Below are 13,828 nucleotides of genomic sequence, written 5' to 3' on the forward strand. Positions count from 1 at the left end.
GTCATTTGGGAGAAAATATACACTGGCAATGGGCTATGCTGGTCCAGCAAGGCTAGGGAAGGGTACTATGATGCTTTACATACAAGTGGGGTAGCTCCTGTGGGAACACAGAGGCTGGAGGTAGGGGAGGTGGGAAATGGGAACAGAGCTAGGGCCTGTGCTCTCACTCCACATAGACACCAACAGCCCATCCTCATCCCCCACTGACTCTTCTTCTGCCTAACCCTATGTCAGTGCTGGTTGGGCCCTGCCCCCAGTGGTCTCTTCTTCCCACCCTCTTTATGCCCCACCCACTCTGATGCCTGTGGGTTTGATCCTCACTGACAGCTCCAGGTCCAGATCTTTTCTGTTCTGCCTTTTCTCTTGAGCATCCATCCTCGATCTCCATTTACTTAGCTTGTATTTATTTTGAAATTTTTGGTTGAAGTATAACATACATAGGATAAAGTCCATAAACCTTAATTGTTTGCATGTCTAAATCCACATAATCGCCACCCAGATCAACACATAGAACAATTCCAGTATCTCAGTAGGTTCTCTTGTGCTCCTTCTCAACTAGTTACCTGCCCCATCCCAGAGAGCACCACTATTCTGACTTCCACCACTGTCAATTCCTTTGGCCTGTTTTTGAAATCCATATAAATGGGATTGTTCAGTAAGTGTCTTGTATCTCTTCCTTTCATTCGTCACCACGGCTGTGGGATATATCCATATTATAAAGTATTACAGTAATTTTACTTTTCATACAACAGTGGTTCTCACCAGGGGCAATTTTTCCCCATGCAGGGGTCTTCTGGCAATGCCTGGACACATTTCTGATGCTCACGGCTTAGCAAGGGTGAGGGTGCAGTGGGGAGTGCTACGGCATGGGGTGGAGAGAGGCCAGGGATGCCATAAGGCAGAGGACAGCTCCTCACAACAAAGAATTATCCAGTCCAAAGTGTCAGAAGTGCTAAGATTGAGAAACTGTGTATTAGTTTCCTACAGGTGCTGAAATGAATTGCCGCAAGTTGAATGGCTTAAAACAATGCAAATGTATTATCTTCTAGTTGTAAGTTAAAAATGTAATGGATCTCACTGGAAAAAAAATCAAGGTGTCACCAGAAGCAAGGTTTTCCTCCTGAAGGCTCCAGGAGAGAAGCCATTTCCTTGTCTTTTCCAGTTTCTTAGAACCTGCCTGCGTTCCTTGGCTCATGTCCCCCTTTTCCATCTTTGAAGCCTGCAATGTCTGGCCAAGTCTTTATCATACTGCCTCACTGTGACATTGACTCTTTCACTTGTAAAGATCTCTGTGATTACACCGGGCCCATAATTCAGGATACTCCCCCACCTCAAGATGCTTAATGTAATGACAGCTGTAAAGTCCCTTTTGCTCTGTAACATAGCATATTCCCACGTTCCAGGAATTAGGATGTGGACATACTTGAGTGGGGGGTTGAGGAAGGCATTATTCTCCCGGCCACATCCTGCCATGTGAGAACCCACTATATGAATATGCCACAACTTGTCCCATTGTTGATGGACATTTGCGTTGTTTTTTTCTTTTTAGCTATTATTATTAAAGCTGCTATATACATTCTTGTACAACTCTTTTGTCCTCATTTCTTTTGGGTGTACATTCATGAGGACAGTTCCTGGGTCTTAGAGTAAAACATATGTTTACCTTGAGTAGATAATGTTGAAGAGTTTTATAGGATTGTACCAGTTTACACGCTAACCAGCAGGGCGGATTTCTATTTTCACTTTCTACTGGACATCTCCATGTCAACCTTGGAAAAAGACACCTCAAATCCAACTGGTTCATAATGGTGTTATCTACTCAGTGAATGACTGTTTCCCCAGACATCCAAAGTATGAGATCTGGGCAATGTCCTAGCCTCCTCTCTTTGCCTTTGGACCTGCTTTTCTTTGGCCAAAACATTATTGCATCCAACAGTGTCAGTGCTTTGTTGCCTTCTTTCCTTGCTGGAGGTTGTCACCATCTCTGCCCCAGACTACAGCTCCATGCCCCCCAATCATCCCTCCACCACCATCAAAGTCACCTTTTCCCAAATCCCAAAACCTAATCCTGCTCTTCTCTTTGCTTATAGGACAAAGGAACTGGCCCAGCCTCCCCACCTAGTCTTCACTATTCTATTGTCATCCCATGAGACCTCTAATTGCTGCCGGCACAGAACTGCTTACAATTTCTCTTCTCATCCATTTACTCAAATTGACCCCTTCCCCACAATGTCCCCCTCTTTGAAGATCCCCTGCCAGTCCCTTCTCTCCTGAACCCTTTCTCCAACAACCCTCAGATCAAGCAGACTTAACCTCTCTCTCCTCTGTGCCCCACCAGACCCTGCAAAGACTTTTTATTAGGGTACTTTTCAGCACACTTGTCTCTGCTTATACACAGAAGCCTTTCAAGAGCGAGGACAGCTTTGTCATCCTAGGAATGAGCCTGATACAGAGTAGACACTAATCATGTTTCCTGGACTGAAACTGAGTTGAGATAATACATGTTAATATGACATGGAGGACATGGCGTGTATTGAGAAACAGCATTAAGCCAAGTCTGTGTGTTCGAGTCTAAAAGCTTCAGGGCAGACAAGAGGCCCTGAGGTCCTAAGCCCCAACAGGGAAGTACTAGTACCATTCCTGCAGGGCTACTGTAAATGTTGTAGGAGAAAATGCATCTAAGATTTGTAGCAGTCTGCCAGGCACATAGTAGGCACTCAATTAGCTACTATTATTAACTCTAATAGTGAAGACTAGGACTTTTAGTGAACATCCAGAGAATTTTTAGTTTGTTGGCTGAGGCCCATCTTGCAGTTTTCTTCATTCAGCAGAGAATTAGAAGCTCGCAGTTCTACATTTATACAACTGACATAATTTGTAAAGCCAGAGCTGCACTGATGATAAAGATAGCTCTTTAATCTTAGTGGACATTTACTGGAGTATTTTAGTTTTGTGTTTGGGAAATTGAGTGATTCTTGGTGATTGTAGATTTAGAACTATCACTGGCTTGACTTTTTTTTTTTTTAATTCATATATGCAGTAAGTACCTTTTGTCTCCCCCTCCCCCCAAGATAGCAACCAATAATTGCCCATTTCTTATCTCCTTTCCTCTTTGTGGGTTAGTCTTGGTCAACATTATATCTCTAAGAGTTAACTGCACAAGGTCAACCAATGATCTAGAAAAATGCTTTGCACACAGTAATTCCTCAGTAAAAAATTCCAAAGAGGCATAAGGCATTGCTGAGTTAGGCACTCCACGTGGTTTCTGTGCTATGTCTCTGTTCTGATTTACCCCTCTAATCACTCCTTCTTTGTCTTTTTCAGGGCTATTACTTCTGCTGTCAAAACCCCCCAAATACTTGTATCCCTCAGAGCTCCATTCTCTAATGGCTAATTTTCTCTACTCCCTCATAGGGGAGGATATAAATATATGTGTAAACATTTAAAATAAAAAATAGCAAACCAAATTCAACACTACAAACTGTATTTTTATACAAGTAAGGTTTATCTCAGGAATGCAAAGATGGTTCAATATCAAAATAATCTAATAACAGATTCAAAAAGAAAAACCATTTGATCATCTCAGTTGATGCAGGAAAAGCAGTCAACAAAATTCAATACCCATCCACATTTTTAGAAACCCTTAGTAAATTTGGATAAAGAGAAGTTTCTTAATCTGATATGATGCTATCTCATAGAAACACAGAGCAAACCTCAAACCTGATAAAACTTAAGAAGTTTTTAAAACATAAGCAGCATTTCCACATCCTAAGACAAAGATGCCTATTATCACCTACTATCAAAACTACATCCTATGTCCTCACCACTGCAGCAGTACACACACACACAAAAGATATATAAATATTGGAAAGGAAGACAATAAATTGGTATTTGCTAAAAACATACATTATCTCCACAGACAGCCCAAGGGAGTCTGCAGACAAAACTAATTAGAGAGCACGATAAAGTTCCTCAATACAAGATCAACACCCAAAAATTAACACATATGAGCAATAAACCATTAGAAAATGTAACAAAATCTACTCCTCACAATAGGAAAATAATTGGAAATATCGTAGACAAAAAGAAAAGGTGGTAGTGTGGCATTAACTCAAAATAATGGAATAGAACAGATATCCCAGAAATATATCTAAACATATGTGACCCTTATGCAATAGAGGAGATTCATGGAGATATTAATGAGGAAAAGTTGCACTTTGGGGGTAAATGGGTTTCCATAAGACAAAAAAGAAAACTGGATTCCCTACTTTATTCCATACATAAGGTTAAAATCCAGTTATATTACTAAAGATTTAAATATAGAACAATAAAACTTAAAAATGTGTGTGCAGGGGCGCCTGGGTGGCTCAGTGGGTTAAGCCTCGGCCTTCAGCTCAGGTCATGATCTTAGGGTCCTAGGATCGAGCCCCGCATCCAGCTCTCTGCTCAGTGGGGAGCCTGCTTCCCCCTCTCTCTCTGGCTGCCTATCTAACTGGTTGTGATCTCTGTCAAATAAATAAAAAAACTTTAAAAAAAATGTGTGTGCATTTGTGTGTGTGTGTGTGTGTGTGTGTGAGAGAGAGAGAGAGAGAAAGAGACTCTGCAGAAAATTACAAAATGTAAGTGAAGGACATTAAAGACTTAAATAAATGGCAACCAACACTGCTTTTGTGTATGAGAAAACTCAATACCTCAAGGAAAGCCAATTTCTCCAAGCAGTATTTTCCATCAAAATTATCTAGACTGCATGTTAAAATGTAGTTTCTTAGGCTCTACTTTAAACCTACTGAATCGGTATGCCTGAGGATGAGGCCCAAGAATCTGTATCTTAGAAAACTAGCCAGATGATTCTTGGGTGTACTGAGTTTTGAGAACCCTTGACTTAGGGAAGTAGGTCATAACCTGAATTGCACATGAGAGCCACCTGGGACTGTTTCTGAAATATTCAGATGCTCAGGCCACACCCCAGACCAATTAAATCAGAATTTCTGGGCAAGGCCATCAGCATTTTTTTTTTTTTTTTTTTGACAGAGAGAGATCACAAGCAGGCAGACAGGCAGGCAGAGAGAGAGAGAGGAGGAGAGGAGGAAGCAGGCTCCCCGCTGAGCAGAGAGCCCGATGCGGGACTCGATCCCAGGACCCCGAGATCATGACCTGAGCCGAAGGCAGCGGCTTAACCCACTGAGCCACCCAGGCGCCCCGGCCATCAGCATTTTTAAAGCTCTCCAATGATTCCAAATGGTAGTCAAGGTTGAGGGTCATTGGCCTGGGTGAAGGTACAAGAGATCTGTAAGGTTTGCTGCCCGTCCTCGTTTGAACATCTACTTCTAGGGCTAACCTAGTAGAGAATGGACTTTATCTAGATTAAGGCAGCCATAACATCCTTACATAAAGGTTATAAGTTATTCATCTGGTATCCTCAGCATCCTGTCTGATACACAGCAGGGGCTTTGTGGTCATTTTCTGAAATAAATCCAGCTAAATAAAACTGAATGAAATGAATCAATGTGTAGGTGAACAAAATTTTCATCAAATTCTAAAAATTTACTGGATTCTGCAAACCTATATGGCACCTGGGCGCAATGTTACACTGTGAGATGTATAGAGATGAACAAAGTACAGCCCTCTCTCCCAGTGTTTGTGATCTGGTGGCGGAGGCAGATACAGACAACAGTATCTTATAATCAAGCAGACAATGGGAGTGCACAGAATATAGAAAGGGAATGCAAGAAAGATTGGCTCTGAATGGCAGCACCTGGAAGATATCCTTAAAGATTCAGTATCTGAGACTGGCCTTGCAGTTATGTCTGAGACTTGCCCAGGAAGAAATTAGGGAAGTGGGAAGTTGCTCCAGAAGCAAAGGGCAGTTCTGCCAGCAGAAACCACGTCAGACAGGCCTTTCTCTAACCTTCATGGAAGACTATAGGGCAGATAAGAAAGGCGCCTTTTCTTTCCAATTTCCTTGTTACTGCTCTCATTTGTCAAATATTTTGCCTCTGATTTATTTATTCTACCTCCTGGTGCCTCAGCTGATTTCTTTCAGGAGAAATCTCTCATTAGCATTTCTATGGGGAACACCTGCCACCCCATCTATCCCTATTAACTGATGGCTGGGGCAATGGGACTGAGAGGAGAATTTTAATCCCCTTCTCGTGACTCATCTCTTTTCTAATTGAGAATGCTAGGTCTAAAGTCACAAGTGGCTGCCTGGCAAAATCCATCTTTAAGGTTCAAAGTGGTAACAGAGACATGCTTCTCAATATTACAACATCATTATGTAAAATGAGTGTACTAAAAATTAATCAACTTCATGATTGTGAATAATGAAAGATACCCAAGATAGCACTTAATGCAAAAATCCCAGGCTAGTGCAGATAAGTTACGAATTAGATGAACTGTTGATTTAGGAAGGTTTCTCAAAATCATCGTGTCAAAGGATGTTTGGTATTTTCTGTATATCGTAAGAGAATACTGTATATCGTAAGAGAAAAACCAATGAGTATGTATATGTCTCTGCAAGCTGACTGTATATTTTACATTATATGCCAATATGTTACGCTGATGGATTGTGTGTACTTTTCTCTATTTAAGCCAACTGCTCACATTGATGTCATGTGACAGATGTCACTTGGAAAGCCCATGAGATGAACCAGTCACCATAGTCTAAGCCACCATGATTTATGTAGAGTGGCAGAAGAAAAGCGTTTTGTAAATCAAATTATCTTTGAAATGGAACCCAACCTGGCTTTTAATAAGGCAATGTTAAAACTCATCTATGCCAGTCGTGGGCATACTTAGATTCAGGAGGTATTTGGAATCATAGCAAGGAAAAGAACATGAGACAATAGGGAAGGAAAACCAATGTTCCAGATAAGCCTACAATTTCCATACATTTTTTTTCTTTATGGGATATTTGATTAATTGTCTTATTTCTTCATGTCTACTTTCACCCGAAGTGCATTTCCCTATTGGTTGGATTTTCTTCTGAAACAGAAAACAACGTTAAATTTCACACCAACTTGGTCATGCACTTAAATTGTCCATTAAGGAAACTGACGTCTCTTAGCAACACTCATTCTCTTAATACTTCCAAACTCTTCTGATTAAATAGCAAAATGGAACCGCTGGCCCCAAAGTCACATGCATAATTAAATTTTACAGAAGACCCAAATGAGAAAAAAAAGAATTCTTTTGAGGTGCTCAGAGATTTTTTTTTTTTTGACAGGTTGGTGGAGTTCTGATTCTGATAGCCACTAAAAATAATCATTTTCACGAGCTGCAAAAGCAGAGCCTTCCCCCATTCAATCCTATCACTTGCAGTATGAGTATAATCCTAATTGTAAAGCCTGACATGCTTACTATACAGTGAAGGTGGGATTTGGGGAGAAGAGGCCATATGGAACAAAGGTGCAAGCCAATATACCTGGAGTGGGTTGTATCTGAAGGGTAGGTCATCCCCTGACTGTCTAGCCCATTTTTCATGGACAAAGCAAATCCTATTGACTTGGAAATATAAACCGAGTTGGATCACCAAAGGAGATTTGAGAATTTGGAATCTGTCTTGATTGGCATTGACTCTCTGGAGGTGGGAAGGGGTAGTTTCCTTCATGGTGGGTGATAAGGTTCCACTTGCCACCAGGTACTACTACCCAGGAGTAGGAGCAGGGAGTGGGGGTAGGAAGATGAGGAGGACAGATCAGAAATCTGTGATGATGCTGGGCGAATCTTAGGGTTTTTTGGGAATGAAGTGGGGCCTGCCTTGGAAACAAGCAGAATCACAAAACTACACCTTGGTTTTGTTTTTTATGCCCACTGTTTATTTGCTTCCTTCTTTTCTTTTTGGTTCTCCCTTGGCAGTAGAACAAAGATATGGTGCAAATTCTACTTCTGATGGCTCTGAACCAAGGAAAAGGATCTTGCCCAACCCAAAGTCATAAAAAAAGTAGTACACTCCTCCGGGACCACTGTGGTTGTTCTAACAATAAACCAAGAGAGAAATGCCAAGTGGGGTGGGGAGGTGGGGAGATGGAGTCAGAGCCGAATATTAGCTGCCCCTTCTCATTGAGAAATGCTTTCTAGACTTAAAACCTGGGAGAGAGAGGAATTTTGTCTTTAAAAAGAGGATATCTATCTCCGCTAAGCTTCCCTCAGCATATGAGGGAGTGGTTGGTACATTCACTGGAGAAAGACATCAGTCTGGTATGAGGCTACATACAGGGTCTTGGCAAAAGACACTAACTCTGCAGTCCTCCCAACCACAGTCTTCTGCAGGAAGGAGGCAACTGGCTGTGGCATTGATGAAGGACCCCATAAGCCACATTTTTAATAAATGCTCAATTTTTCATCTTGCACATCTGTTTCCCCAGAGACCCTAAAGCCTAATGTTACATGCTCAGAGTCAAATGAGATCTCTTAGTGCTTGATCTGGGTGGAAACATAAGGGGAGGATGGAGAGCTAAGCATTCAGAAAAACATATTGGAGGCACACGGTGAGAAAGCAAGTTGGAAGGGCTGAGGCTGCAGCACAGAGAGAATTCTAGAAGGATGGAGAGAGGGAGAGGCAAGGGAAGAGGGAGGGAGAAAGAAAGAGAAAATGGATATGTGCTTTCTTGAAGGCATTCATTTAGAGGGAATTTAAATGTGCTAAAGAGGAGGGTCTTGGTGGTAATGGAATGAGCAACACAACTGGAAAACATAAAGAGAAGGGAGAAAGGAAATGCTTCAATAGGGGAGAAGGCTGGAGGTATCTAGGAAGTGGAAATCAGAATAATGAGGGATCATGCACAAGATTGTAATGGCACTAAGACATTCTCATCACCTACTGTGTGCCAGGCTTAATTCTCCCCGGCCGTCTCATGTAATCCTCACAATGTCTCGTGCCGTGCCAGGCATATAGTGCTGGTGCTCAAAAATAAGTTAAATGTTAATATTTAATTAATAAATGAACAAGCAAGTCTAAGAGAATAATCTATGATCAACCGCGTCTTACACCTAAGAACCTAAGGCCCAGAAAGGTTAAGAAACGTGCTCCGTGTGACACAGCTACTGAGAGGAGGAAGGAATCCGACGCCAAACCTGATGGCATAAGGAGGAAGGTGAGCAGTAAGAGCCCCGCGGGGAATCAAGAAAAGGGTGTGGTGTTTGGGTGTCTCCCAGGGACTGAGGGAGGGAGGGAAGAATGAGAGGCGGAGGGAACTGGGCTAGGGAGGAGGGGATTGGCCACTGAGAAAGTATTCTTCTTCTAGGAGGACGGGGCTCTGTGGGGGGGCGCCAAGTTGATCTAGGCAACAGCGGAGCCGGCAGCGAGGGGCTGATGCCGCTGAAGTGGGTGGGGCGGAATGGCACCGCCTGTAAAGAAACTGCCAAGGGTCTCGGTCCAGCAAGCGGGGATCCAAGGTGGGGCGGGGATGCGGGGAAAGATGCCCCGGTGGTAAAGGGAAAGACCTGGGCAGGCGGGGACGGATAGTACTAACAGCCTTCCCCTAAGAAAGAGCTGAAAGAAGTCAGCCTTGGCAGGGTGTCTGAGCTGCGGCCGAGGAGAGGGTGTGGTCTGGCGGGGGAGGGGCTGCACTTGAGGTCCGCGGTGCGGAGAAGGAACCCCCCCCCCCCACCAACCCCCTACCCCAGGGCAGCCTCCGCAAAAGGGTAAGGGTGACCCGCCCCGTCGCCTGAGCGGCGGCCCGCGTCTCACCTGTAGGAGCTGCCCGCCGCGCTCGCCACCTCCTCGCGGATTTGCCTGTTGAGGGCGTCCGCCGCTGCCCGCCCTTTGCCAGCTTCCGGGCCCGCGGCCTGGACCGGGGCCTGGGCGGCGGGCAGCGACGTCTGCTCCGGCGCCTGCCCCTCGGCGCGACGCAGCATCCAAGCGGGCCCAGGCTTCCTGCGCGTGTCGCGCTCGTCCGCCCCCGAGGGCTTTCCGGCGGCGGGGCCACCTGCTCCGCCAGGGGTCGCCTCCTGCTCTGGGGCTTCCGCGGCGGCCTGCGCGGGCCAGCGCTCCTGGCTCTGCGGCCGGCGCTTGGAGGCCCCGAGTATCGGCACCGAAGCCTGGGAGGACGCGGGGATCTGCACGGGCTTGGGGATCCACGGGTGGTCCCCGCGGCGCGGCAGCGGCCAGGCGCGGAAGTCTTTCTGGTACTGGGTCTCGCGCTCGAAGGGCGCGTCGGAAGGCTGGTACTCGCTGCGCGGCCGGCAGCTCGGCTCTGGCCGCTGCACCTTCCAGGCGCGGTAGTCCTGACGCATCACCGAGTCCGCGGGGCCTGCGCTGGAGGTGGAGCCGGAGCTCGGGACCGCGCCGGGCCCGCTCCGGCCGGCCGCAGCCGCCGCCTCGCGTTCCCCGCTAGGCCCGGGTGCCGGCCCCGTTGCCCGGGCAACTGCATCCAACTCGCCCTGGGCCGGCTGCGTCTCTATGGCGACCGCCCTAGCCGAGGGGGGCGCGTGCGCCGGCTGCGCCTGCTGCTGCTGCGGCGGCGGCGGCTGCGGCGGGGCGCTCGGGGCCTCGGTGGCCTCCGAGTACTTGGTGAAAACCAGCGGCACGGCGATGTCCGCCTTGTCCAGCTGGTTCCAGAAGCGGGCAATGCAGCAGGCCCGCGTGATGCACGGCCACGCCATGATGCTAGCTGCAAAGCTGGCCTTCCCTCTTTCTTTTTGTGGCTCTAAAGCAAGTCTCTAATCTTACTTCAGTCCCTCGGCCCTCGACCAGTCTGGTTCTCACTGTTTTTTCCCTTGGTGGCCTGAGCTACCTCGCTCTCCTCCCTCAGAGAGCACCCAGGAAGGTCAAGCTATCACTGAGATACAGTCCGTAAAGTCCCCCCGATTACCGGCAGCAAACGCCTCCGGGAGCCGCCTGTAAAGGTCTTGGGAGCGCAGTCTGCTGCGGGCACCGATGGGTGAGCTACCCGGCGTCCCGGAGTCCCCGGGCGAGGGCGTCTGGGTCGCGCCCCTCCCTGCTGCTGCGGCGGCGCGCAGACCCCGGCCAAGAGAGGCGACGCGAGACGAGGTGGCTGAGGGCTTAAGCCATGGCGTAGAGGAAGGACCGAGCAGGGTGGCCTCAGGGGCCACGGACGAGGCTCTATTCTCCCTCCCCGATGCGTCGCGTTTCAGCCGGCCACCTAGCAGATCTTGGAGGTGATTCACCTCCAGCGGAGACCGAGCATTGCTGCAGCAGCTGCTCCCGAGGATGCCGCAGCCACTGCCGCTGCTGTCTCTGCTGCAGGGAAGCGGCCCCACCCTTATCTACTGCTCGGCGACTGAGGGAAAAAATCCAGGGAAGGCGCTGAGAGAAAGCGCTCTGCAGAAAAAAATCACCTGCTGTCGTCAGCGCGCGCTGCCGGGAGCTCGCTTGGTTCTTTCCCCTCCCCCCTGAGCTCTGGCAGCTCCTCCCTCCTCGGCTCCTAGGCAACAGCAGAATCTGGGGCCTGTGTGGCTTCAAGTCCCAGGCTGGTGACGACTGGCTGTCCTTACGCTGGTCGCTTCTCCGCCGGGAGCCTCAGGCTCCTCTTTTGTAAAATGGGGCCAGTCTTGGAGGAGGGGGGATTCAATTTTTAAAATATGAAGGATATCCCTAGTGAAATGTCTGTCCCAGAATAGACGCTTTTAAAAAAAGAAAGCTGGTGTTACTGGCCAGTTGCTGGTGGCGGAATTTGAACTCAGTTTGGCTGGTTCCTGATTCAAGCACCAGTCACTCATGCATAAACCTTGTTCAGATGTGTAGGGATGTGAGAGTTCCCAGGCTGGTGGGGCCCTGGCTGTTTCTTTATTAGGGGACCTTTGGGGAAAGGGTGTCTTAGAGCCTCCCAAGAACTACCAAGTCCCTATTCAGCCCAGAGGCCATACTGGGGAGAGCCAGGAAAAAGAAAATTCTTGGAATGGCCTTAAGTGTGGAGTTTGGGGGGGATGGAAAGGAGACAAGGAAATCGTGTCCTAGGACAGGGTCGTGCCTGATTCACAGGGACTTACTGGCATGTTCTTGACCCCTGACTTTTGCTCTTCCTCTACCTAGGACGCACAGTAGACTTCGGAGTTCAACAGGCTTGATTTGGTTTCTGACACACTGTCTCACTTGGGCAAGTTGGGTCATCCCTGGACCTCAGTAGCCTCTTTTGTAGAATGGAGGAAATCAGAGCTGTCTCAAAGTCGTTTTGTGAAGAGAGTTCAGGACTCAGAGCAGAAGCTTTGAGTCAAATGAAGTCCACAGTGATTCAAATTCTGGCTTTTACATTCCTTAGCTGTATGGCCATGGACATGTCACTGCACCTTTCTGATCTTTTATCTGTGAACAGGAGTACCAATTCTGAATTTGCAGGGTTGAGAATTAAAATGAGATAATGCACTAAAAATGCTTATCACCACACCTGGTGTATAGCAATAACTCGATGAATGTTAGCTATTAGTATTCAAAGGACGCACCCAGGAAAGCCTAGGTGGAGCTTTCCAAGCAGGCCGGCCACTTGAACACCTTCTTCAGGAAGACCTCTTGTTTCTCCTACTACCTTTTGGTCTCTCCTTGATATCCCTCTGTTTACATTTCCTTCATTGTTCTCTACTCCTTATCCCTAGCAACATTCACTAGCCTTCAGCTCTGTTTCTTTCCAAGACAGGCAGAGTTTTCAGCATCAAGTAAGCTGGGGGCATTGGTGTTTCTAGGGAAGAAAGTCATTTATGTGTTTAGATTAGGAACTGCAAAACACCACTGTGTTTTGGTTTTTTTTTTTTTTTAAACCTTGGAGTCTAACAGGATGAGAAGACAACTCTGATTAATCACTTATCTGTTGAACTTCCTCCTATTTGGGTCTTTTATGATTTGATTTGAGTTCCATAAATAAAATGATGCCTGGCACTGTTTTCTAGTCATTAGGAGATACATTTCTATAAACAACATAATCTGGTCTGACCCTCGATTCTTTAGAACTCCGTGGGATTTGGCTGATGTCTTTCCAATAATGACTTTCAGGGCAACTAGAAATTGGAGGGGAGAACTGAGAGTTCATTGAGACTTTCCCTTTTTTTCGTTTAGCAAGTCTCATCTGCTGATGCTCACTCTGTGCCCTGGGCACTGTGGAACCCAAATGAATTCTAGCTCTGTGGGACCCCTCAGTTAGAGGGGTGTGTTATGGACAATTGGAAGACAGACAAATAATTAGCAAACAGTATGGTCAGCATAACAGGTTCTTTTGCAAGGTGCTGAATGAATGACTAAGGAGAGATGAGTAGAAGCTCTCCTATCAGAAGTGTAAGTAAGAGCGTTCCAGGCAACTTCCTTATCAATATCACCTTCCATATTCATTCATTTGGATTTCTAAAGCACATTCAGTGATACATCCTTCTCGAACCATCCAATGGCCCAAGAGATAAGTCTAATGGTTCTATGTTACCGTGGCTTGCTCAGCATCCATTCTGATGACAGCAGCATCTCATTATTTAACTTTTGGGACCACTGCTTTCTTACTTTCAGTTCATAGGGTTTGGATGGGATTAACCCTACTTAGCCCACCTTCCAAAGCTGACTATGTGACCCACACCTGTTACCAGGGCACTATGTCCCCCTCGCCAAAGTGACTAGCTGATCCACACTGGGGCCATCAGGGGGAAATCCTAGACTTTAGCCAGAACTAATTGTAAGGAGGCACTCTCTTTTTTACTGGAATTGCTAAAATGAGAGACCACGAGAATAGAGTTGTTAGTGATTCTCTGCCATCACTGGGAGTGGGGGGTAGGGGGAGCTCCCTGCCCAAGGTGGAAGCAAACACAGCGAAAATCAGAAGAGGACACAGGATTCTGATAATGTCTATGAAGACAGCAGTTTCTTTCCTGAAGCCCATTCTCACCTTCTTCC

At 46.7% G+C, this 13,828-nt stretch overlaps 1 protein-coding gene across 1 annotated transcript in view; it reads right to left on the minus strand.

The window, feature by feature from the left end:
* The window catches only part of MAP6 (microtubule associated protein 6), a 72,275-nt gene extending 60,937 nt beyond the window's left edge, over positions 1–11,338 (minus strand). The window contains exon 1 of the mRNA XM_004768011.3: positions 9,692–11,338. Coding sequence (XP_004768068.2) covers positions 9,692–10,605 — 914 coding nt within the window. The 5' untranslated portion in view covers positions 10,606–11,338. The remainder of the gene's footprint in view (positions 1–9,691) is intronic.
* Positions 11,339–13,828: the final 2,490 nt, after the last annotated feature.

Source organism: Mustela putorius, unplaced genomic scaffold (assembly GCF_011764305.1).
Source record: "Mustela putorius furo isolate JIRA1106 unplaced genomic scaffold, ASM1176430v1.1 tig00003987_pilon_pilon_pilon, whole genome shotgun sequence".
NCBI lineage: Eukaryota > Metazoa > Chordata > Mammalia > Carnivora > Mustelidae > Mustela > Mustela putorius.